Source organism: Schistocerca nitens, chromosome 4 (genome assembly GCF_023898315.1).
Source record: "Schistocerca nitens isolate TAMUIC-IGC-003100 chromosome 4, iqSchNite1.1, whole genome shotgun sequence".
Lineage (NCBI taxonomy): Eukaryota > Metazoa > Arthropoda > Insecta > Orthoptera > Acrididae > Schistocerca > Schistocerca nitens.
Window position 1 is genome coordinate 854,497,685 of NC_064617.1, and position 23,921 is coordinate 854,521,605.

General features: G+C 38.9%; 1 protein-coding gene across 3 annotated transcripts in view; it reads left to right on the forward strand.

Moving 5' to 3' along the window:
* LOC126253297 (kelch-like protein 28) overlaps positions 1-23,921 on the forward strand; it is a 153,997-nt gene that overhangs the window by 80,461 nt on the left and 49,615 nt on the right. For all 3 annotated transcript variants that reach the window (XM_049954527.1, XM_049954528.1, XM_049954529.1), the window contains 4 exons: positions 1,633-1,799; positions 9,839-9,953; positions 14,124-14,426; positions 16,503-16,772. In XM_049954527.1, the coding sequence (XP_049810484.1) occupies positions 1,633-1,799; positions 9,839-9,953; positions 14,124-14,426; positions 16,503-16,772 (855 nt within the window). The remainder of the gene's footprint in view (positions 1-1,632; positions 1,800-9,838; positions 9,954-14,123; positions 14,427-16,502; positions 16,773-23,921) is intronic.

The window sequence follows — 23,921 nt, forward strand, 5'->3', positions numbered from 1 at the left end:
AACAAATGGAGAGAAATTTGTAATTATTTAGAAGATCAGAAGGAATTTAAATGTGTCTGCAATTTGTGGTTATTTACATACTACTGTGCTAAATATTTGTATTGGTATTGCATATTTATGCCCATTGCAAAATTTGTCTTGAGCAATTGACTGGTTAGAAAGATAGCTTGAAACTGGTCCTGTCAAGTCAACACACTATTAAAATATTCAGTGGTATCATTGTGATAGTCATAGAAATTGTTGGTTTTTAACAACATAATTATTTTTGTAATATAGTTAGGAATTGTATTTTAGAAACTAATGACTGTTGATGTAGTACATCCAGTTCATTTGTATGTACAAACAATGGAAAATCTGGACTGGAATAACAGTATGAATTGGGACAGATTGCTATTCACCACATGGAGAATGCATTTATTTGTCAGCAAACACACACACACACACACACACACACTGGTGTCTCAAACCACTGAGTTGGAGTGTCAGCACCCAGAGAAAACAGTGGTGGTGTGTGTGTGTGTGTGTGTGTGTGTGTGTGTGTGTGTGTCTGTCTGTCTGTGTCTGTGTCTGGTGGGCGGGAGAGGGTGGGTGGCACACATGTGTGCATGGGTGTGCTGTTTCATCTGATGGAGGACTTACCTTATCCATTAGTCTACTTTTAAATGCTACTGCCCGACACCTCTTCTACATGGTAAGTAGAAATGTACCCTAATTCATCTGTGGATACAGTAGTTGTTTATCTGTACAAATAACTGCCATTTTTACTGCCACTGTGAGGAAGTGATTATTGAATAGAGTCCCAAATAATTTCAGTTTCTGGCATATCTGCCACAAAATCATTCACTAAATTGATTTTATTAGTTTCTTGTTTGGTAAAGATCGTGATTGTTTCTAATCTTTCCTACAGTGTCTAATCTCATCTATACTTGTATATAATGCATACAGTTCACTTTAAAAACATATTTATTATTTTTATTTTGTAATTCTTCAAGCTTTCACAGCGAGGTGTTGTCATGTTGATTAATCATTTTTCTGCTGGTTATTCGCGCCTCTTTCCTGCACAATATTTTATTTATTTTTTTAGAGTAGATTATGGAGTTTTATGATACTTATGTTAATAGAATAAACAGCTCTTAATCACATCATAAAGTGACAGGGTGGTTGCGTGCATGTGTGTGTGTGTGGGGGGGGGGGGGGGGGGGGGGGGGGGGGGGGGGGCATGTGTGTGTGTGTGGGGGGGGGGGGGGGGGGGGGGAGTGGGGGGAGTTAGTGGCTTGCATTGCTGTTTAGTTTCTAGGTGTGTGTAGCTAGCTCATTCCTGCACATCTCAAACACCAATTAAATGTTGTGCTGAATCATCCTAATAGACAACCAATATACAGGCACAGAAGTATCACAATCTGTTTACAGTCGCTTCATTCTATACTTTAGGATGCACAAAAGTCCTGGTTGTGCTTGTAAACAATTCCTTAGCAACAAATAAGAAGAAAGAGAGACACTGCCCTGAGATGATGAGCATGATATTACCTTAATACAGTGAATGCCACAAGCAGAGACATTTTTATGAAGCAGTGCCTATTTTTATTTATATTTATACAGCTAAACATCTAATTTTGCTTTTATTTCTTTCAGATGGGCCATGTACTGTACCATCATGACAAATTGCACGCTAACATAGTGCTCCAGAATGTGGCCCTATTTCAACATTCAAAGGAGTTATGTGACATCACACTCACTGTAGAGAATGAGGAGATAAGAGCTCATAAAATTGTTTTAGCAGCTTCATCTCTATATTTTAGGTAAAATTGATGTCTGTTAACATGGTAAAGCATTAAATCATCAGTAATTATCACTACAATTGCCTTCTTATGTTGGAAGATTCTTTGCTCTTGATCCTTACTGCAATAAGCATAATTTCCTATCATAAAAAAGTACCAGTTTCCATTTAAAATAATTTGTTGTTTCCCACCTGATCTTCCTATGTCCTTTGCTTACCATTTGCATGTGGAATATCATTAATCCAGAAAACCTGCTCAATTTAGTTTTTACGATTGTAGATTGCTAGGTAGGTCTATCTCAATATTCAAGTTTCAAGACATGTATGTTTCTTTTTGAGTTAATTTGAGTTTTAGCAATTGTCTCCTTTTCCCTATATCTCACCTTACACAATGCCTTGTCCTTCATTATAGACTGCCAGTGGTAATAATAAAATAATGTTGTTTGGAAAGTAAACAAGAAAATATAAAGTAATATCTCCAGTATACAAAGTAATGAACATAAAAATCAGAACACTAATGCATGAGAAATAACAGCCTCTATTTTATGGCACACAGATAACTTATTCCATTATAAATGTCAGTATGGGCATTAAGCTAGCAATATGATTTAAATAACAGCTGTTTAATATAATGGAGGAACAAACACAAATTTTTGAAGTGTTAGTTTTGAAGTATTAGTTTTCCTGTTAATTATACTTAGCTTGATTAAGCATGAATACACTCTAACACAAAAAGTAAACCACAAAGGAATCACGTGAATAGGGCAGAAATTGGTAGATGTGATATATATAAAACAAAGATGTTGTGACTTACCAAACGAGAAAGCGCTGGTAGATATTGTGTCTATCTACCAGTGCTTTCTCGTTTGGTAAGTCACAGCATCTTTGTTTTTTATATATATTTTTCCCACATGGAATTTTTCCCCGTAAACAAAAATGCTGTAACTTACCAAGCGAAAGCGTTGGTATGTTGATAGGGACAATAAACACACAAACACACACACAAATTTCAAGCTTTCTCAACCCAAGGTTGCTTCATCAGGAAAGAGGGAAGGAGAGGGAAAAACAAAACGATGTGGGTTTTAAGGGATAGGGTAAGGAGTCATTCCAATCCCGGGAGCAGAAAGATTTACCTTAGGGGGAAAAAAGGACAGGTATACACTCGCACACACACACATATCCATCCGCACATACACAGACACAAAATGGCTTGTGATTGTGTATGTGCGGATGGATATGTGTGTGTGTGTGTGTGTGTGTGTGTGCGAGTGAATACCTGTCCTTTTTTCCCCCAAGGTAAGTCTTTCCGCTCCCGGGATTGGAATGACTCCTTACCCTCTCCCTTAAAACCCACATCCTTTAATCTTTCCCTCTCCTTCCCTCTTTCCTGACGAAGCAACCTCAACTCCTTTGGTTCCATCAGATTCACCTGGTCCTACTCCAAATCCCATGCCACTTTCCTTGACGTTGACCTCCACCTGTCCAATGGCCAGCTTCACACGTCCGTCCACATCAAACCCACCAACAAGCAACAGTACCTGCATTATGACAGCTGCCACCCATTCCACATCAAACGGTCCCTTCCCTACAGCCTATGTCTTCGTGGCAAACGAATCTGCTCCAGTCCGGAATCCCTGAACCATTACACCAACAACCTGACAACAGCTTTCGCATCTCGCAACTACCCTCCCGACCTGGTACAGAAGCAAATAACCAGAGCCACTTCCTCATCCCCTCGAACCCAGAATCCCCCACAGAAGAACCGCAAAAGTGCCCCACTTGTGACAGGATACTTTCCGGGACTGGACCAGACTATGAATGTGGCTCTCCAGCAGGGATACGACTTCCTCAAATCCTGCCCTGAAATGAGGTCCATCCTTCATGAAATCCTCCCCACTCCACCAAGAGTGTCTTTCCGCCGTCCACCTAACCTTCGTAACCTGTTAGTTCATCCCTATGAAATCCCAAAACCACCTTCCCTACCATCTGGCTCCTATCCTTGTAACCGCCCCCAGTGTAAAACCTGTCCCATGCACCCTCCCACCACCACCTACTCCAGTCCTGTAACCCGGAAGGTGTACACGATCAAAGGCAGCGCCACATGTGAAAGCACCCACGTGATTTACCAACTGACCTGCCTACACTGTGATGCATTCTATGTGGGAATGACCAGCAACAAACTGTCCATTCGCATGAACGGACACAGGCAGACAGTGTTTGTTGGTAATGAGGATCACCCTGTGGCTAAACATGCCTTGGTGCACGGCCAGCACATCTTGGCACAGTGTTACACCGTCCGGGTTATCTAGATACTTCCCACCAACACCAACCAATCCGAACTCCGGAGATGGGAACTTGCTCTTCAATATATCCTCTCTTCCTGTTACCCACCAGGCCTCAATCTCCGCTAATTTCAAGTTGCCGCCACTCATACCTCACCTGTCATTCAACATCATCTTTGCCTCTTCACTTCCGCCTCGACTGACATCTCTGCCCAAACTTTAAATATGTCTGCTTGTGTCTGTATATGTGTGGATGGATATGTGTGTGTGTGCGAGTGTATACCCGTCCTTTTTCCCCCCTAAGGTAAGTCTTTCCGCTCCCGGGATTGGAATGACTCCTTACCCTCTCCCTTAAAACCCACATCCTTTCGTCTTTCCCTCTCCTTCCCTCTTTCCTGATGAAGCAACAGTTTGTTGCGAAAGCTTGAATTTTGTGTGTGTGTGTGTGTTTGTTTGTGTGTCTATCGACCTGCCAGCGCTTTTGTTCGGTAAGTCACATCATCTTTGTTTTTAGATATATTTTTCCCACGTGGAATGTTTCCCTCTATATATATATATATATATATATATATATATATATATATATATATATATAGAGAGAGAGAGAGAGAGAGAGAGAGAGAGAGAGAGAGAGAGGGGGGGAAAAATTCCACGTGGGAAAAATATATCTAAAAACAAAGATGATGTGACTTACCAAATGAAAGTGCTGGCAGGTCGATAGACACACAAACATACACACAAAATTCCAGCTTTCGCAACAAACTGTTGCCTCATCAGGAAAGAGGGAAGGAGAGGGAAAGACGAAAGGATGTGGGTTTTAGGGTAGAGGGTAAGGAGTCATTCCAATCCCAGGAGCGGAAAGACTTACCTTAGGGGGAAAAAAGGACGGGTATACACTCGCACACACACACACATATCCATCCAAACATATACAGACACAAGCAGACATCTCACAAGCAGACATATTTGAAGACAAAGAGTTTGGGCAGAGATGTCAGTCGAGGCAGAAGTGAAGAGGCAAAGATGATGTTGAATGACAGGTGAGGTATGAGTGGCGGCAACTTGAAATTAGCGTTGATTGAGGCCTGATGGGTAACGGGAAGAGAGGATATATTGAAGAGCAAGTTCCCATCTCCGGAGTTCGGATAGGTTGGTGTTGGTGGGAAGTATCCAGATAACCCGGACATATTTGAAGACCAAATATGTCTGCTTGTGAGATGTCTGCTTGTGTCTGTATATGTGTGGATGGATATGTGTGTGTGTGCGAGTGTATACCCGTCCTTTTTTCCCCCTAAGGTAAGTCTTTCCACTCCTGGGATTGGAATGACTCCTTACCCTCTCCCCTAAAACCCACATCCTTTCGTCTTTCCCTCTCCTCCCCTCTTTCCTGATGAGGCAACAGTTTGTTGCGAAAGCTTGAATTTTGTGTGTGTGTGTGTTTGTTTGTGTGTCTATCGATGTGCCAGCACTTTCGTTTGGTAAGTTATAATATATATACAATTTCAGAAAGATAGAACGATTTATTCAAGAGAAAGAACTTCACAAACTGAGCAAGTCAGTAACATGTTGGTCCACCTCTTTTCCTTATGTAAGCAGTTATTCGGTTTGGCACTGAGTGATAGAAATTTTGGATGTCCTGCTGAGGGATACTCTACCAAATTCTGTTCAGCTGGTGCATTTGATAATCAAAAACCCAAGCTGGTGGGACTCTCTCAGCTGGAGAGATTTTTTTTAGTCATCAGTCTTCTGACTGGTTGGATGTGGTCCACCTACCATAAATTCCTCTCCTTTGCCAACCGCTTCATCTCAGTGTAGCACTTGCAACCTTCATCTTCAATTACAATTATTTGCTGGATGTATTCCAATCTCTGTCTTCCTCTACAGTTTTTGCCCTCTACAGCTACCTCTAGTACCATAGAAGTCACTCCCTGATGTCTTAACAGATGTCCTGTCATCCTGTGCCTTCCCCTTGTCAGTGTTTTCCACATACTCCTTTCCTCTCCAATTCTGAACAGAACCTCCTCATTCCTTACCTTATCAGTTCACCTAACTTTCAACATTTGTGTGTAGCACCACATCTGAAATGCTTCAATTCTCCTCTGTTCCGGTTTTCCCACAGTCCATATTTCACTGAAATACATTTCTGTGCTCCAAACATACATTCTCAGAAATTTCTTCCTCAAATGAAGACCTATGTTTGATACTAGCAGACTTCTCTTGGCCAGGAATGCCCTTTTTGCCAATGCGAGTCTGCTTTTGATGTCCTCATTGCTCTGACCATCATTAGTTATTTTGCTGCCAAGGTAGCAGAATACTTTAACTTCATCTACTTTGTAACCATCAACCCTGATGTTAAGTTCCTCACTGTTCTCGTTTCTGCTACTTCTCTTTACTTTTATCTGTCTTCGATTTACTCTTAGTCCATGTTCTGTACTCATTAGACTGTCCATTCCAGTCAGCAGACCCTGTAATTCTTCTTCACTTTCACTCAGGATAGCAATGTCGACCGAGCGAGGTGGTGCAGTGGTTAGCACACTGGACTCGAATTCGGTAGGACGACGGTTCAATCCCGTGTCCGGCCATCCTGATTTAGGTTTTCCGTGATTTCCCTAAATCGCTCCAGGCAAATGCCGGGATGGTTCCTTTGAAAGGGCATGGCCGACTTCCTTTCCCATCCTTCCCTAATCCGATGAGACCGATGACCTCGCTCTTTGGTCTCTTCCCCCCAAAACAACCCCCAACCCATAGCAATGTCATCAGCAAATCAAATCATTGATATTCTTTCACCTTGATTTTTAAACCCATTCCTGAACATTTCTTTTATTTTCATCATTGCTTCTTCAATCAAATTGAACAATAGGGGCGAAATACTACATAACTGTCTTACCCTCTTTTTATTCTGTGCACTTCGTTCTTGGTCGTTCACTCTTATTATTCCCTCTTGGCTCCTGTACATATTGTATATTATCTGTCTCTCCCTATAGCTTATCCATATTTTTCTCAGAATTTTGAACATCTTGCACCATTTTACATTGTTGAACGCTTTTCCCATGTCGACAAATCCTATGAATGTGTCTTGATTTTTCTTTAGTCTTGCTTCCATTATCAATTGCAACATCAGAATTACCTTTCCTAAAGCTAAAGTGATCGTCATCTAATCATCTAACACATCCACAATTTTCTTTTCCATTCTTCTGTATATTATTCCTATCAGCAACTTGGATGCATGAACTGTTAAGCTGATAATGCGATAATTCTCGCACTGATCTGCTCTTGCAGTCTTCGGAATTATGTGTATGGCATTTTTACAAAAACCAGATGGTGCATCACCCGTCTCATACATTTTACACACCAACGTGAATAGCCATTTTGTTGACACTTCCCCCAGTGATTTTAGAAATTCTAATGGAATGTTATCTATCCCATCTGCCTTATTTGATCTTAAGTCCTCCAAGGCTCTTTTAAATTCTGATTCTAATACTGGATCTCCCATCTCTTCTAAATCAACTCCTGTTTCTTCTTCTATCACATCAGACAAATCTTCCCCCTCATAGAGGCCTTCAGTGCACTCTTTCCATCTAGCCACTCTCTCCTCTGCATTTAACAGTGGAATTCCCATTGCACTCTTAATGTTACCACCCTTGCTTTTAATTTCACAGAAGGTTGTCTTGACTTTCCTATACACTGAGTCAGTCCGTCTGACAATCATTTATTTTTTGATTTCTTCACATTTTTCATGCAGCCGTTTCATCTTAGCTTCCATGCACTTCCTATTTATTTCATTTCTCAGTGACTTGTATTTCTGTATTCCTGAATTTCTCTGAACATTTTTGTACTTCCTTCTTTCATTGATCAGCTGAAGTATTTCTTCTGTTACCCATTGTTTCTTCTCGGTTACCTTCTTTGTACATATGTTTTTTTTTTTCATTTAAACTTCTGTCATTTCCCTTTTTAGAGATGTCCATTCCTCTTCAACTACACTGCCCACTGAGCTATTGCTGCGTGGTCTGAGGCGTCTTGTCATGGTCCGCGCGGTTCCCCCGATCAGAGGTTCGAGTCCTCCCTCGGGCATGGGTGTGTGTGTTGTCTATAGCGTAAGTTAGTTTAAGTAGTGTGTAAGCATAGGGACTGATGACCTAGGCAGTTTGGTCCCAAAAGATCTTACCACAAATTTAAATTTTCTTACACTGAGCTATTCCTTATTGCCATATCTATAGCTTAGAGAATTCGAATTGTATCTCGCCATTCCTTAGTACTTTCATATCCCACTTCTTCGCGTATTGATTCTTCCTGATTAATCTCTTAAATTTCAGCCTACTCTTCATCACTATCACATTGTGATCTGAGTCTATATCTGCTCCTGGGTATGCCTTACAATCCAGTATCTGGATTTTGGAATCTCTGTCTGACCATGATGTAATCTAACTGAAATTTTCTTGTGTCACCCAGCCTTTTCCAAGTGTACCTCCTCTTCTTGTAGTCCTTGAACATAGTATTCGCTATTACTAGCTGAAATTTATTACAGAACTCAATTAGTCTTTCTCCTCTCTCATTCCTTGTCTCAAGCCCATATTCTCATGCAACCTTTTCTTCTGCTCCTTTCCCTACAAATGCATTCCAGTTCCCCATGATTTTCTTCTCCCCTTACGTATTCTATTACCATTTCAGTATCTTCATATAGCAGAATGAGATTTTTACTCTGCAGTGGAGTGTGTGCTGATATGAAGTTTCCTTGCAGATTAAAACATGTGCCAGACCAAGACTCAAACTTGGGACCTTTGCCTTTTGTGGGCAAGTGCTCTACCATCTGAGATACCTAAGCATAACTCATGACCTGTCCTCACAGCTTCAATTCTGCCAGTACCTCATCTCCTACCTTCCAGACTTTACAGAAGTTCTTGTGCGAACCTTGCAGAACTAGCACTCCTGGAAGCACTTCATATACTTCCTCTACTTCTTTGTCTTCAGCTTGTGATGTCGACATGTATACCTGAACTATTGTTGTCAGTTAATAATTTTTTCATAATGCGGGGCCACAGTCATAATATATTTCTTTAAAGCCAGTACCACCATAAGAATGTTGTTTATTTACAGTGTTACATTTACACTTACACAATCATGATTTCAGCTTCAGAGTGTCATTATCAAGTGTTTTAAGTGTTATAAATTGCCTGGGATGACATACTATCATATTAAAATACACTATTAGACACATTGTCTAAGAGACGATATTTCTGACAGAGCCTACTGCTTTGTTTCATTACTGTGTACACCATCTTCACTTGAGATGGTTCAATGCAAATCAACTGTTGGTAGTTTAGAGCAATAAAATGTTACTAGAGCTTTTAAAACACCATTCAGATCCAGTTTCCTGACCCAGAGGTCTTCATTATCTATTTCATCGTAAAATAGCAAAGTAGTTAATACATGGGACTCACATTTAGAAGAAGTTTGATTCACTTTCCCATCTGCTCAACCTGCTGTATGTTTTGTGGCTTTCATAGGTCATTTATGGCAAGTAGAGGCATTGATCTGTACACAGAAAGCAGCTGTTCCTTCCTCCATTCTCCAAACGAAGTATCTGACCTGACGTTGATGCTGTTAGACTCAACTTTATTTTCATTTTATTTTTATTTTCCTCACTCATGTTATTTTCTACAACTATTTTTACTTTATTTTATTTGGAAAAGAGGGAAAGGTAAGGATGGAGGGAGGAGGGAGAGAGAAAGAAAATTGGAGAGGACTGCAGTCTCAATAAATGTTTTTGTTTTTATTTTAGGACTATGTTTTGTGGAAGTTTAATGGAAAGCCACCAAGAAAAGATAGTTCTCCATGACATTGAACTACCTACCTTTAAGGAAATCGTACATTTTATGTACACAGGTCAAATAAAGGTTTGTATGATTAACATATAATTATTCTTTTGATGGTTCTCATGTTTTACTGGTATTTTATTCTTAAATCTGATTTGATCAGACTGTAAGACAAATAAATCACAAATAAATCATATTGCCTTCTTAGTGACATTCTCTCAGCAAAAGAATATGTTTCCTGCAACTTTGATTTATTTATACTTTATATTATGGTAAGATGTGAGGCACAGTTTCACATAATCTGATTTGTTTTATCTCACTTACTTAGTCTGGCATATTGGGATGATTCAAAAAATGAAGTAAGAAGAACTTTTGTAGATAATCTTGATTGTATAGGCATATCCTGTACAGGGCTGTAGGTTATACCTTTCACAAACAGTGCCACAATAATGTCAGTGCAGATTTCCATCTCTCAAGACAATGAATCAGCACTTGGGTAGTAGTAAATTCACAGCTGATACCTGCTTTGAACATGTTGGCATCTCATGTTTGCAAGACTTATCCTAGATTAGTTACAAGCTTGATTGTCTGGCTGCTGAGGGTGTTACTTATTCTTTTCAGTAGGAGACAACCATTTCACTTCTGCATGTACCCCCAACTAATTGAAGAATTTCTCCATGACTTTGTCAATTGTGCCTGCTGTCTTCAAATCCTGTTTGATATCTGGCTATCTGATATCTTGATTTCTTCTCCTGTTGGCCAGAATACCTCCAACATTCCATTAACACCTTATTAACATCCTTCATCGTATTTGAGGTGACATTATTTTCATTTGGTCCACTTTCTTTTAAATTTTTCATTCAACTCTTTAACTTTGTGAGGGTCTTTTGATGCAAGCACTCCTATCATTACTCTGAACTTGGCCTTGATAGACGATTTCCTCACAGCCACCCTCTTTGCCCCAGAAAGTTACTAAGACACTTGGACTTGTCAAGCATTTGTCCACCAGTGGCAATATATTCCTCTTTATGGACCTACACTGCTTATAGTCTGTTGTTTCTCTATTAATTCATTCAATCACTAATCCCGTTCTGTAAATCATGTCATGAATGAGAGTCTTTAGAGACGTGGAAAGAATCAAGCCATACATTAGCAGACAAAAGTAACCACTACTGCCTACTTTTGTAAAGTATACTACCAACAATTTATGACAGTGTTGATACACTTATACCAATAGTTATGGGAATTACTTGTATAAGTTTACTGAACAAAATATTAGTCATCCATTTAAATGAGCACATTGTTCACTTCTGGAGTGCTGTAGAACTGCTGTCATGCAATCCTATGACCCTCCGCTGCTAATATACAGCTGTTGGACAAAAACGTGAAGACTCCTTGAGAAATGGATGCTTGAACAAAAATGCATGTTTCAATGTGCGAATGACCACACCATGAATGAAAAGACTGGCTCTTAAAACTGCATGGCTTTTATGGGCCAAAGAACACAGAAACTGGGCAGTAACTGACTAGAGGTGTGTAGCGTGGTTTGACATTTTGCCTCTTTTTCAGATGATGCAAGGCATCAAGTACATCAACGGCCCAGTGAGGCATGTAACCCAGCAGCTGTATGGAATGTGTAGTTCAGGATGGAGATGGTTCTGTGACGTTATGGAGGTGTCTTCATACCATAACTTGAGCACTCATTCAGGCTACTGTGAACATGAACCAGGATGTTTATTTCAGCATTCTCTGTGACCAGTTGCTCTTTCTTCTACATCATCATGATGAATATACTGAGAGGATTCTTGTCCTCCAAGATTATAACAGCAATCTTCACAGAACTGCAGACATATATTCCTGGTTTGATGAACACTCAGGCACCCTATTGCATCTTAACTATCCCACTAATTCACAAAACCTTAATTCTATAGAAAACAAGTGAGACTTCTTTGGAGCATAGTAAAAGATATCAATAAACATCTGCACAGTTTAGAAGCCCTGCGAGACATAGTCATCAATGAGTGGCTCCAACTGCATCTGGCATACCAGAAGAAACTTGTGAACCCACGTGCTTGCCTAATTGATGCCATTATCATCACTAGAGGTGATGTTCAAACAATCCTTCACAAATAATTACATTATGATGAACTGTTCTATTCCCCATGATTGTTACTTATTTATATACTTGCCACAGAAGATGTAATTACATTAAACTGGCACATGATATTGAAACGGATACTATCAGGTGCAAGAACCCCTCATCACTTGACCTCAATGTGCCTTTCTGAGATTAACCACAAGTTCGTAGAGAGTGACATAGGAGTTATACAGCTAAATTGAGCTTGCCTGTTAACCTACAAAGAAAAGATAACCTGTTCTTGGATGAACTTTGCAAATCGATGTGCAAGGCATCCTCCTAACTGCTCTGTGTAGTCTTCCCGTTCATGTTGACACTCACAGCAGATAAAATACCACCTCTCAGAAACTTCTGGTATGAAAAAAATTCTACTTGTGTGGCTTTAGTTGTACATACATGTAGCAGATCTGTGTTAAATAATAGTTAGAGGTGCCATTATGGTGTGTTTACTAATAAATACTGTAAAATAATAGACAATTTCTCAGTCTGATACACATAACTCCATAAACTACTGAAAATTGATAGTATAACTGACATGGAATTCTTACAAGGAGTACTTGCTAACACTGACTGACTTACTTGGCACCCAACAAGAATTACTAGCAAACTTTGCATGACTTTGGAATGATTTGTACTGTGTCAGTAGTGTCTCCACCATAATTCATTTCTTATTCCAATTAATTTACTGATAATTTGATAACAGTAAAGAAGCTCTAATGACTCTTAGACTTCCCCTAGCATTTGTTACATTAAAATTGAGTGCATGTAATTAATATTTGATACAGAAAAAGTAGCATTTTCATTCCTGAATATTGGACTGTCCCTGGCTTCTACAAATGCAAATGACCAGGGCCCAAAATATGAGGAAACTCACAAGGGGACCTCAGGTATGTCGTTACTGATATTGAAACTGTTCAATAATGAAAGGTCTGTGTAAGTGGTAAGGCTTTCATCAACCTGAAAGTTGGTTTGGAACCTACACTTCTTTTCTAGGGGATGGTTCTATTGGAGGTGGCATGCCATTCCTTCATCCAACTTTTGACCTGGCTCACCCAGCCACTACAGTTTGACATGGTCTGTGAACCACAGTGCAACTCAACATTTTTCGCATTAACAAACATGGCAGAGGCAAAAGAAGTGATAAGTGACAGATAAAATTCTGGAACTGACTGAAGATTGAATTGGGGGCCTCAGTACCCACAGTCTGGTACATAACCACTGAGAATTAGTGTCATCTACATACTGATCTTTCCTTATTTTTATTTAAAATTGTATGTGGTGTACATATTTTGCAGCCAGCACCATATGACAAAAGGGGGAAATCTAATGATTAAAACAAATTTAAATAAGTATTTATAAAACACACAGCAGCTGATAACAATCAAAAATCAGTGGTAATATAATGTTATAATGTTATAGTAACTGATAACAGATTGCTATAAAACAACAGGTACATTTCTTTTAATTATTAAGGGGGAAAAGTAAATAACAGTACATATATATTAACTTTTTCTGAAGTGATGTAGCAGTGTTATCTTTTGGTTTTATGATTGCTTCCAAAAGGTGAATGATGCACACTGTTAGCAGTATCATCTGACAGACAGTGTGTAATATGCTACAGAAGTTCTACACAGGAATAGAAGTCACTTATATGTGCAAGTTACAGTTTTTCCAAAAGTCTGTGATTATGTTAAAAGTTGTTGCGCTTTCTGATGCAAGGATTATGGTGTATTAGTAGGAAATTGATGTTTCTGTTTGCTTAGTCTCTTACAATAAGTTACTTGTTGATTATGACACCATGCATATGGAAAGAATGCATGATTTAGATCACAGTCAGATGTGAGTCAAGGAAACAAGTTGTCACATGAAAAAGTTGGGGAGCATCTAACACCTATCTTGCAGAGGTGACTGACCATTATACTACATCGCTATATTCAGTTTCCATTTGAAATCATTTCAATTTTGTAATTTTGGGAGTCTTTGGGTGTACTTAAGAAATATTGTTATATCTTTACATATTTTGTGTGAGGAGTGCATATATGATGTGTAAATAAATACGTTGGTAATTGTGTGTAGAAGGTTACAGTTTTCATCAGAATTTATGTATTTTTCAGATTTCTGAGGAAAATATTTATTCTGTGATCAGTATGGCAGATTTCCTACAGATTCCAGCTTTAAGCCACCCCTGCTGCCAGTATCTACAGACAAGTCTCTGTGTAGACAACTGCCTATCAGTGTACCAGACTGCTATAGGTAGTGGTTACAATGATCTTGCCCATGAAGCTTTGCGCTGCATACTTCGTAATTTCTCATCGGTCTGTGAACAGCCTGAATTCTTGGATGTATCTATTGAACTGTTGTCAGATATTCTTTATTCAGATTACATAAACATTGATGATGAAAGTAGGCTACTTGAGGTTAGTAATTTAATTCATGGATTCAGTATTTGTACAATTTTCCTATATGTTTAATACACTGAAATTATAGAAACTCATGTTACTGCATGATGTGAGCAGTAAAAGATTTCCTGTTTTTGTGATAATGTTTTCTATACAGAATTTTTGTATTTCTATAATTTCTTTAAATTTCATAAAATTGTGTTTTTCAGTTATAGAAATGTAAAATTGATTTGCATGTTCAAGTAACTGACATTGACAACTAATAACCTTCATTGTTTTAAATTTATGGGAATTCATTTATTTTAAATAGTGGAATTCTTGATAGGAAATCTTTACACTCTGAATCTATCCCCAAAATATCTTGTTCCATATTCACCATTATAAAGGAATTTGAGGCACTTTCCCTTGTTCCCTGTTCAGTTATGTATTTGGCTCATATAAAAAGAATTCTTATATATTATTACTAGAGTATTAGTTGATTTTATTGTGGTGTTAATTACTTAACCACAAAATATATATTTATAGACACAGGCCTTTTAACACTTTCATACGCTGTGGCAAAAAGTCTTATCTCCTGCACCTGATCTTTTGGATCTGGAACATATCTTTTGATAACAGAATGACATGCTGTTCACGTGGCAGTTATATAGGCCAAGGAGATGAAACAGAAAATGTGTTCAGTCGTCTTATATGCATAGTCTAACAGTAGACTTGTATTTAAAGGAATTGGGATTCAAATATCCTTCCTGTTATACTGATTAAGGTTTTCTGTGTTTTCTCTCAATCAATTAAGGTGCATCTCCACACAATGTCTTTCCCAATGAGAGCTTGTGTCCTATTCCTAATTACCTTTATGTTAACAGTGTGTTAAACATTAATCTTCTGTTTTTCCATATAGCCTTAAATCACGTAAATGGAGTGTCAGGACACTTTTGACAACATGAAGTTAAAGTGCCTGAAGATTTTAGTCATCCTTACAGTACATCACATGCTCTGTCACTGGCTTGTATCGGACTAACAAGTTGATGACTAGAAACATGGGAAATGATGTAAAAGGGTCTTGTAGATGCTATGACTAGTGAATTATGGACTCAAAGACACATTGCAGTTAATGTCTGCTAAATATGTAAAGTGCACTAGAGTTGATATTGTCTAGTAAAGATTTTATTGCCTGTTTTGGGTGGGTTAATAAACTGGGGCAGTATTGTCATTTTATTAATCTGACAAAAGATTTAATTGTTTCTTTGTGTTGGCATTACTGATGTGTGATGTAACGTAGATGAATTTCTGTTGGTTTCTTTGTGGTGTTGTACTTTTCTCTCTCTGTCAAGCAGTATGTTGTTGTTTCAAATATGTCCTTTCCTGATAGTTTATTCCCAGATTTTCTCTCTGAGAAGCCCCTGTTCTAATTTGTCAAAACTTTGAATCTCCCTTATTTCATTTCACTGATAATGTCTGTTTTGTTCAGTGCTGCTGCCTCCTCATTGACGTGCAGTCTTTTATAATGTTCACAAGACTGCTATATATTTTATCTGTGTCCTTGTCCCATTCCTATTTATAGCTTAGACTAGGACGTTTGAACCACAATGTAATGGCTCCTCCACATTTCCTGCATGTCATCTTCCATAAACTGTTATTTTTCATTCAGTTTTCTGCCGGTATACATTCTCTGAGTTAACATCTAAGAAATTACTGAGCGAGATGGTACTGTGGTAAGACACTTGGCTCACATTCAAGAGGACAGTGGTTCAGACTCCAACCGGAGCATTTAGATTTATGTTTTCATGGTTTCCCTAAACTGCTTAAGGCAAATGCTGGATGGTTCCAGTGCAGAGATCACAACTGATTTCCTTTTCTAAACTTCCTCTAATCAAAGCTTGCATCTGTCTCTAATGACCCTGAATCTTCCTTCCTTCCAAGAAGTTGAGATACAGCTTCCAACAAAAATGCCAATGACAGTGATGATACAATGTTGTAACTTACTACCATCATGCTATTTTTACTTTTGTAAGTATATAAATGATTAAAAACTTTGAAAATTATATTGTTTTGTTAATTATTAAATTTTACATAAATATTGTTATTTCTATGCAGATATTTATTCGTTGGATAAAAGTTGATCTAGAGAACCGTGCACGACACATTCCTTTGATTCCAAAAATGATTTGTTTGGATGCAGTACCAATGGAAAAGCTTATCTCAGTAAAAATTGATTCAGTTATGTTCAAGACTGAGCTTCGTTCTATAATGGATAAATGTATTGATAAAATTTTGACTGTAAGATATGATGATACAGAACGAAACGACCTTATACTGAATGAAAAGAGACCCTGCAAATTTTTTCGATACCATGCTGAGCAACAGGTAAGTATCAGATTATTATTGTTTATTAAATTCACAATACAGAAGTGAAAATATAAAAGAGTTCACTTGCTTGAAATTGGAATTATAACAACTGGACAGGGCCAGTATGAAGAGAAAACTAATAGACATTGAGCTAGTAGTTTCTGTGACCACAGAACTTAAAACTTGTGAAATTAAAAGACAAATGCTGTAGAGAATGTAATAAATATTGGAGGCAGAGAGTCATTAAAGAACTGATTAGGGGAGACATGTGAGATAAGCAATAAAAATAACTTTATTCATAGATTTATTTAGTTTGTTTGCCACATTTGACTATGTTCTGTGTAATTGTCTCCTCCCTCCATCATATGCACTCCTTTTTTGTACTTTTTCTCTCTTCTCACTTTTGTCTTTTTCTTCCCATGAAGGAAGTCTTCATTGCAGTAGCTTAAAATCCATGTTAAATGTGTAGCACTTTAAATGAGTCCTACATGGATTTTTGTCTCTCAGTAATTGGTAAGGATAGATACTTTTCTTCCATCTTATTAGTGCTTTGTATGATTTAAGATTGGATTGTTGTTATGAACAATGAATCCTAAAGCAAACCAAATACTTTTTGGCATATAGAGACATTTATAGTGACTTGATAGTTCTGCATCTGTACCTGCACTCTGCAAACCAAATTGAAATGCATGGAAATGGGTACTTTCCGTTGCACCACATATTAGCATTTTTCCTGTTCCAGTGGCTTATGGGATGTGGAAAGAATGATTACTTAAATGCATATTTGTGCAATGTAATTAGTCTAATCCTGTCTTTGTTGTGCCTATGGGAACGAGATACAGGGGCCATTGCATGTTCCTAGATTCCTTGTTTAACACTTGTCTTGAAATTTTGTAAGTAGGCTTTTGCAAGATAGTTGGCATATATCTTCCAGCAACTGCAAGCTCATGTTTCTCAACATTTTTGTGGCATGTCCTTGAATAAACCAAACCTGTGACCATTCATTGCTGACGTTCTTTGTATGTGTTGAATATTCACCATTAGTCCTGTTTTATATGTGTTCAACAGATTTGAACAATATCTTAGGATGCCTTACATCAATGTTGACTGAAATTTTCCAGTTTCCTCCCAGTAAACTGAAATCTGCTATTTTCCATATCCACAACTGAGCCTATGCGATCATTCCATTTCATACCAGGGTGTTTATATGAGTTGACTGACTCCACTTGTAATGCACTGATATTTTAATCATAGAATACTACATTTTTGCATTTTGTAAGGTATGCAGTTTCACATTTCTGATCATTTAAAGTGATATGTGAATCACAAGCTTGAAATGTAATCAAAACCTGACTGTATATTTGCAAACTTTCTTCATGCAGGACACCGTTATAGAAAACTGCAACATCTGCAAAAAATTTGAAATTACTCTTTATACTGTCTAGCAAGTCATTAATAAGCAACATGGACAGTAAGGGTCCTAACACACTGTTACAGGAACTCACCTGTAGTTACTTCTGCATCTGCTGATGATTCTCTGTCAGATAAAATATACTGCATCCTCCCTACCAAGAAATTCTCAAATCAGTCACAAATTTTGTTTATGCCCCATAGGCTTATGTTTTTGTTTAATAGGTGTGTTTTTTGGAAGTCAAGAAGTCCTGCATCCCCCTGACTGCCTTGATCCATGGTATTCAGGATGTCATGTGAGAACAGCACAAGTTGGGTTTGACATGACTAGTGTTCTCTGAATCCATGCTGGTTGGCATGGAGAAAATCACTGCTTTTGAGGTATCTCATTATGTTTGCACTGAGAATGTATGCTAAGATTCTACAACTGATGGATGTCAATGATATTGTGATATTGGAGGGCAGCTTTTTTTTTGGGGGGGGGGGGATTACTTCTGCTACATCTGTTCGACATATGTGACCTGTCTTTTCTTCAAACCCACTGGGCATAGTTTTTTTGTTCATTGAGCTACAGTAAATTATACTTAACAGAGAGAGGGCCTGTATGGGATATGACAGAGATTCTACAGGGCCCAAGGGCCTTGTTCAATTTTATCATTTTCAGCTGTTTCTCAATACTGTTGACACTAATACATGTATTAATGTATTACATACATTAATTACTCTTAGATCTTTGTTTGTAAAGGAACAATTTGCAACAGAGTTTTCTTATGGCTGCTGTCAATTGTAATTTCTGTGTCATCCATGAGTGTGTGGACACTACCTTTAGTGTCGCTAGCAGCCTGAACATATGATCAAACTTTCTTTGGGTTTTGTGCGACATCGATAGTAGTCATTGAATCTCTCTCTCTCTCTCTCTCTCTCTCTCTCTCTCTCTCTCTCTCTCTCTCTCTCTCTCTTTTACATGAAGAATAATGACAAAAGTGTTACAGATGCTTAAAGAAGTAGTATTGAGGAATGTGGAAGCACAGGAGCTTTTAAATAAGCAAAAACAATAATTTTATTCAAATAGAGATCAAATAGCTAAACTTCAAGTATAAAATTGTTTATATATTATCTGTTTTTGTTTACACTGTATGTTGCATTATGTTATTTTGACTTGTTCAGTAGCACTTGGACAACCTGTACGGTAAAGTAAAGATGGACTAATAAATGTTCAATACAATAAGAATAAGGAGTAATGTTAGCAAATAAAATATTTAAAAGAGTCAAGGATAAATGTACAGAGAATGAAATAAACAATCACAGTTTTTTTAAGCACATTTATGTTCTAGAATGAGTTTTCACTCTTCAGCAGAGTATGTGCTGATTTGATACTTCCTGGCAGATTAAAACTATGTGTCAGTCTGGGATTCGAACCTCGGACCTTTGCCTTTCATGGGCAAGTACTTTGACTTAGCTTCATACCGTGACTCATGACCCACCATCAAAGCTTTAACCTCTGTCGTTGCCTCACCTCCTACCTTCCAAACTTCAAAGAAGTTGCCCTATGGGTCGTGAGTTGTGAAAGGATAGAACATTTGATAGAGCACTTGCCCATGAAAGGCAAAAGTCCCAGGTTTGACTTCCAATGTGGCACACAGTTTTAATCTGCCAGGAAGTTTCATATGCTGGTTGCTTCAATAAATAGTTATATCTTAGTGCCTTGCTTGGATTTGTGATGGTTCAGGGTGCACATGTGTTGAATTTGCATGTTGGTGAATACTTATTTACAGTAGTTCTGCCTTCCCTTTTAATTTGCGGTTTTTAGTCTTCAAAATATTTAATGTAATGGCTGTTATAAAAAATAATATTGAATTAAATGTTGGTGTAAGACAAGTAGGAAAAAATAACGTTAGATATAAAAAAAAAACACACATGTATTGTTGATGATAATGGTTGATTTCAGTAGAGAAATATGGTGAACAACATGATATGACTTTAAGGATTAACTCCTGCAGAGATATAATATTTCTTAGCAACATACAGCTCTCAGGTGTACTTCACATGATGCTCCAGTTGTGGAGGGACATGTGATAGGATAATATTACCACTGACAGATGATAGTGTCTAACATAAGAATTTAAAAACAGCAGTCAAAATACCAAGCAACAGGAAATCCAGACTGAAATGTAACAATATTATGAGAAGGATAGTTGCTACTCACCATAAAGTGGAGATGCTGAGGCACAGATAGGCACAACAAAAAGATTGTCGGAAAGTGAGCATACAGTCAACAAGACCTATGTCAAAAACAGACAAAACACACACACACACACAAAATGTAGTTCACACTCACATGACCATAGTTGCTGCTTATTGAAGCTTCAACAGCCGGATACTGTGGTCATGTGTGTTTGAGTTGCATTTGGTTGTGTGTATGTGTGTACATATATACATATGTGTTTGTGTGTGTGTGTGTGTGTGTGTGTGTGTGTGTGTTTTGTGTATTTTTGATGAATGCCTTGTTGGCCAAAAGCTCACTTTCTGACAGTCTTTTCATTGTGCCTATCTGTGACTCAGCATCTCTGTTGTGTGGTGAATAGCAACTGTCCTTTTTCATAATATTCAATCAAAATTACTTTACACTGTAATGGGCTGACCTTACTGTGTAAAGTAGGTGGCCATAAATACTGTTTATTGTGCATCAGATGTAGTCATTTTATGTGTAAGATGCTACTAACAATAATATAGAAAGGATAGATTGCTACTCACCATGCAAAGGTTGTGTTGAGTCACAGAAAAGCACAATAAAAAATACATCTTAAGACAAAGTCCTTCTTCCGAAGCAGAAAATACACAAACATTCACAAAGCACAACTCACACACAAATGGCCATTGTCTCTGGGCACTGATGCCTGACTGTGACTGTATATCTGATGTGAGCAGCAATCTTTGGGGAGGGGTGGTGGGTGTAAGCAGGATGTGTTAGGTGAGGTGGGAGGGGGGGGGGGGGGAGGAGTAGCAGGGTAGTGGTGAAGAGGGAGGATGCTAGTATTGTCTGTCAGAACTTCAGGGGAATGGTGGAGACAGAATAGGATTGCTAGGTGCAGTGTTGGGAGGCTGTGTTAAGACATGGAGGGGTGTAGAGGGGGGACAGGGAGGAAAATAAGTAGAGAGGGGAAACAGACTTGTAAGTGCATTTATGGAATGTAAGGTGTGTGCAGTACTGGAATGAAAGCAGAGAAGGGAATAGGTAGGTGGAAGACAGGGACTAGTAAATGTTTAGGCCAGAGGGTGAATGGCAGTGAAGTATATGCTGTAGGGAGAGTTCTCACTTGCACGTCAGATCAGCTGGTGTTAGTAGGAAGAATCAAGATGGCGCGGGCTGTAAAGCAGTCATTAAAGTGAAGTACATAATGTTAGGCAGCATGTTCAGCATCTGGGTGTTCCAATGGTTTCCTGGCCACAGTTCGGCAGTGGCCATTCATATGAACAAACAGCATGTTAGTTGGGATGCCCAAATAGGAAGCAGCATGGGGGTACAGGTTAGTTGGTAGATCACATGGCTGCTTTCACAGGTAACCCTGCCTTAGATGGCGTAGGAGATGCCAATGACAGGACTGGAGGAGATGGTAGTGGGATGAGGTATGGAACGTAGCTTCCATCTAGGTCTGTTGCAGGAATAGGAGCCATGACCCAAGGGGTTGGTGGCAGGGGTGGAGTTGGAATGCCAAGGATATTGCATAGTTATGGTGGACAGCAGAATATCAGTATGGGAGGGGTGTGGAGAGTTGAGGACAGGATATTCATCATTTCAGGGCACAGTGACAGGTAGTCAAAATCCTGGCAGAGAATTTGATTCAGTTGTTTCAGACCTGGGTGGTACTGAGTCATAAGAGGAATGCTCCTTTTTGGATGGACAGTGGGTATGTTAGAGGTAATAAGTGTCTGAAGAGATGAGGCACAGGAGATCTATGTATGGACAAGTTTTGGAGGGTGATTTTGGTCTGTGAAGGCATCCATGAGACCCTTTGCATATTTGTAGGGGGACTGCTATAACTACAGATCCAATGACTACATGTAGTTAAGCTGTATGGCTTTACTTTACTGAGTATCCGAACTTTCCCCCCCCCCCCCCTCTTCTTTTCAGTGTTTTAATGTCAGCTTCCAAACTGCATGCATTCCATCTTCCAAGGCACCCTGGATCAATGGTCTTGTCCACATGCAGCAAATGGCTTTGGGACTGAGCAGATTGTAAGTGCAGTGCCTGGTGTCCCACTTTCATCTCACTGATATAATTATTCCTGTACCTTCGAACATATCACACTACCTCCATCCAGCCTTATGTACTTTCATGTGTTTTTGTGTACCTTCCTGTGTCACATGAACTACACCTGTTGCCTTCATTATAGACTCTACTCCTTCATTCACCTTTTTTACGATGCTCATTCCATTTTGTCCCTTTTGTGGTTTTCCCCATGTACTGATATGCATTTTATCCTTCATATGCATCTTTGCTCCTTCTGTCTGTGCCATTACAGAAAATTTTCCCTATCTCAAGCCAGAATCCAGTCCCACATACTGTTCCTGCATTGTTGCCTAGTTCATGGAGTCCCCCAGAATGGCCTGACCATCAAATTACCCCCAGCTGCAGCCACTCCTTCCACACTGACCTCTATCTGTCCAAATTCTACCAGGCCACAATCTTTTCCAATCTTATCTCACAAAATCATATCACTTAGACAAAACCTTGCTTGCAGTACCTCCTCTCCATCCATGAAATTCTCTTGCTGTGCAGTCCAAAACTTCTGCATTCTGTCTTTCAGGCACAAACTCTTACACTCCAGGAAATAGAGCAGCATGCTCAATGCCATCTTAAAAAGCTCTTCAACCTGTTCAGCTCATACTCCTGCCTTGGACTACCACTATCCACATCCTATACAGGAGCCTCCATGAAACCTCCCATGCCTCCCCTCATAGCTGCCAAACATTGCATTGCAGACCTGCTACATTTACCAAACCCTCAGAAACTAAAGAGACATACAATATAGTCATGAAAAGCCTTAGTCCCATAGAAGTATCAGGCTTTTTCCAAAGGCGTTACCTTTTGCCCCTCTCCAAAATTTGTTCATTCTGGACTTGTTAAAGTTCTTCTCTCCTTCTCCTTCTCCCAATCCCTGTAGTAGAATACTTTTTGCCATCAACCTTACCCATCAGACGCAATCCAAAACCAACAATGAATCCTACTTGACTCAGTTTACTCCTCCATCCACCCCCATTGCCCCCAAATCACCCCTGTTAACTTTACATAATTTCCAAACTTTGAACTTTCCCTTATCATCATTCTCCAAATCCCTCTACATGGAAACCAATTGTACATCTGCAGAAAAAACCACAATCCACCACCTAAAACCTGACCCTGACATTATAATCCTACCTGCTGACAAAGATTCTACCAATACAGTTATGAGCTGCAAGTATTACCTGGTAGAGAGACTCCACTAGCTGTCAGATACATCTAAATACAAACCCTACCACAGCAACATCATTCCAAATATTCAGGGGGATCTCCAGTCTGTCCTCAGATCCTTAGGTTCATCCCAGAACCAAATCCTTGAGTCTATCTCTCTCCTCACCGCCGCAACTCCCCACACTCCTACCTTGTACATGCTTTCTAAAGCTCATAAACCCAAGCACCTAGGATGCCTCATTGTCACTGGTTACTTTGTTCCTTCAGAAAGAATCTGTACTCTCCTGGACTAACACCAACAGATT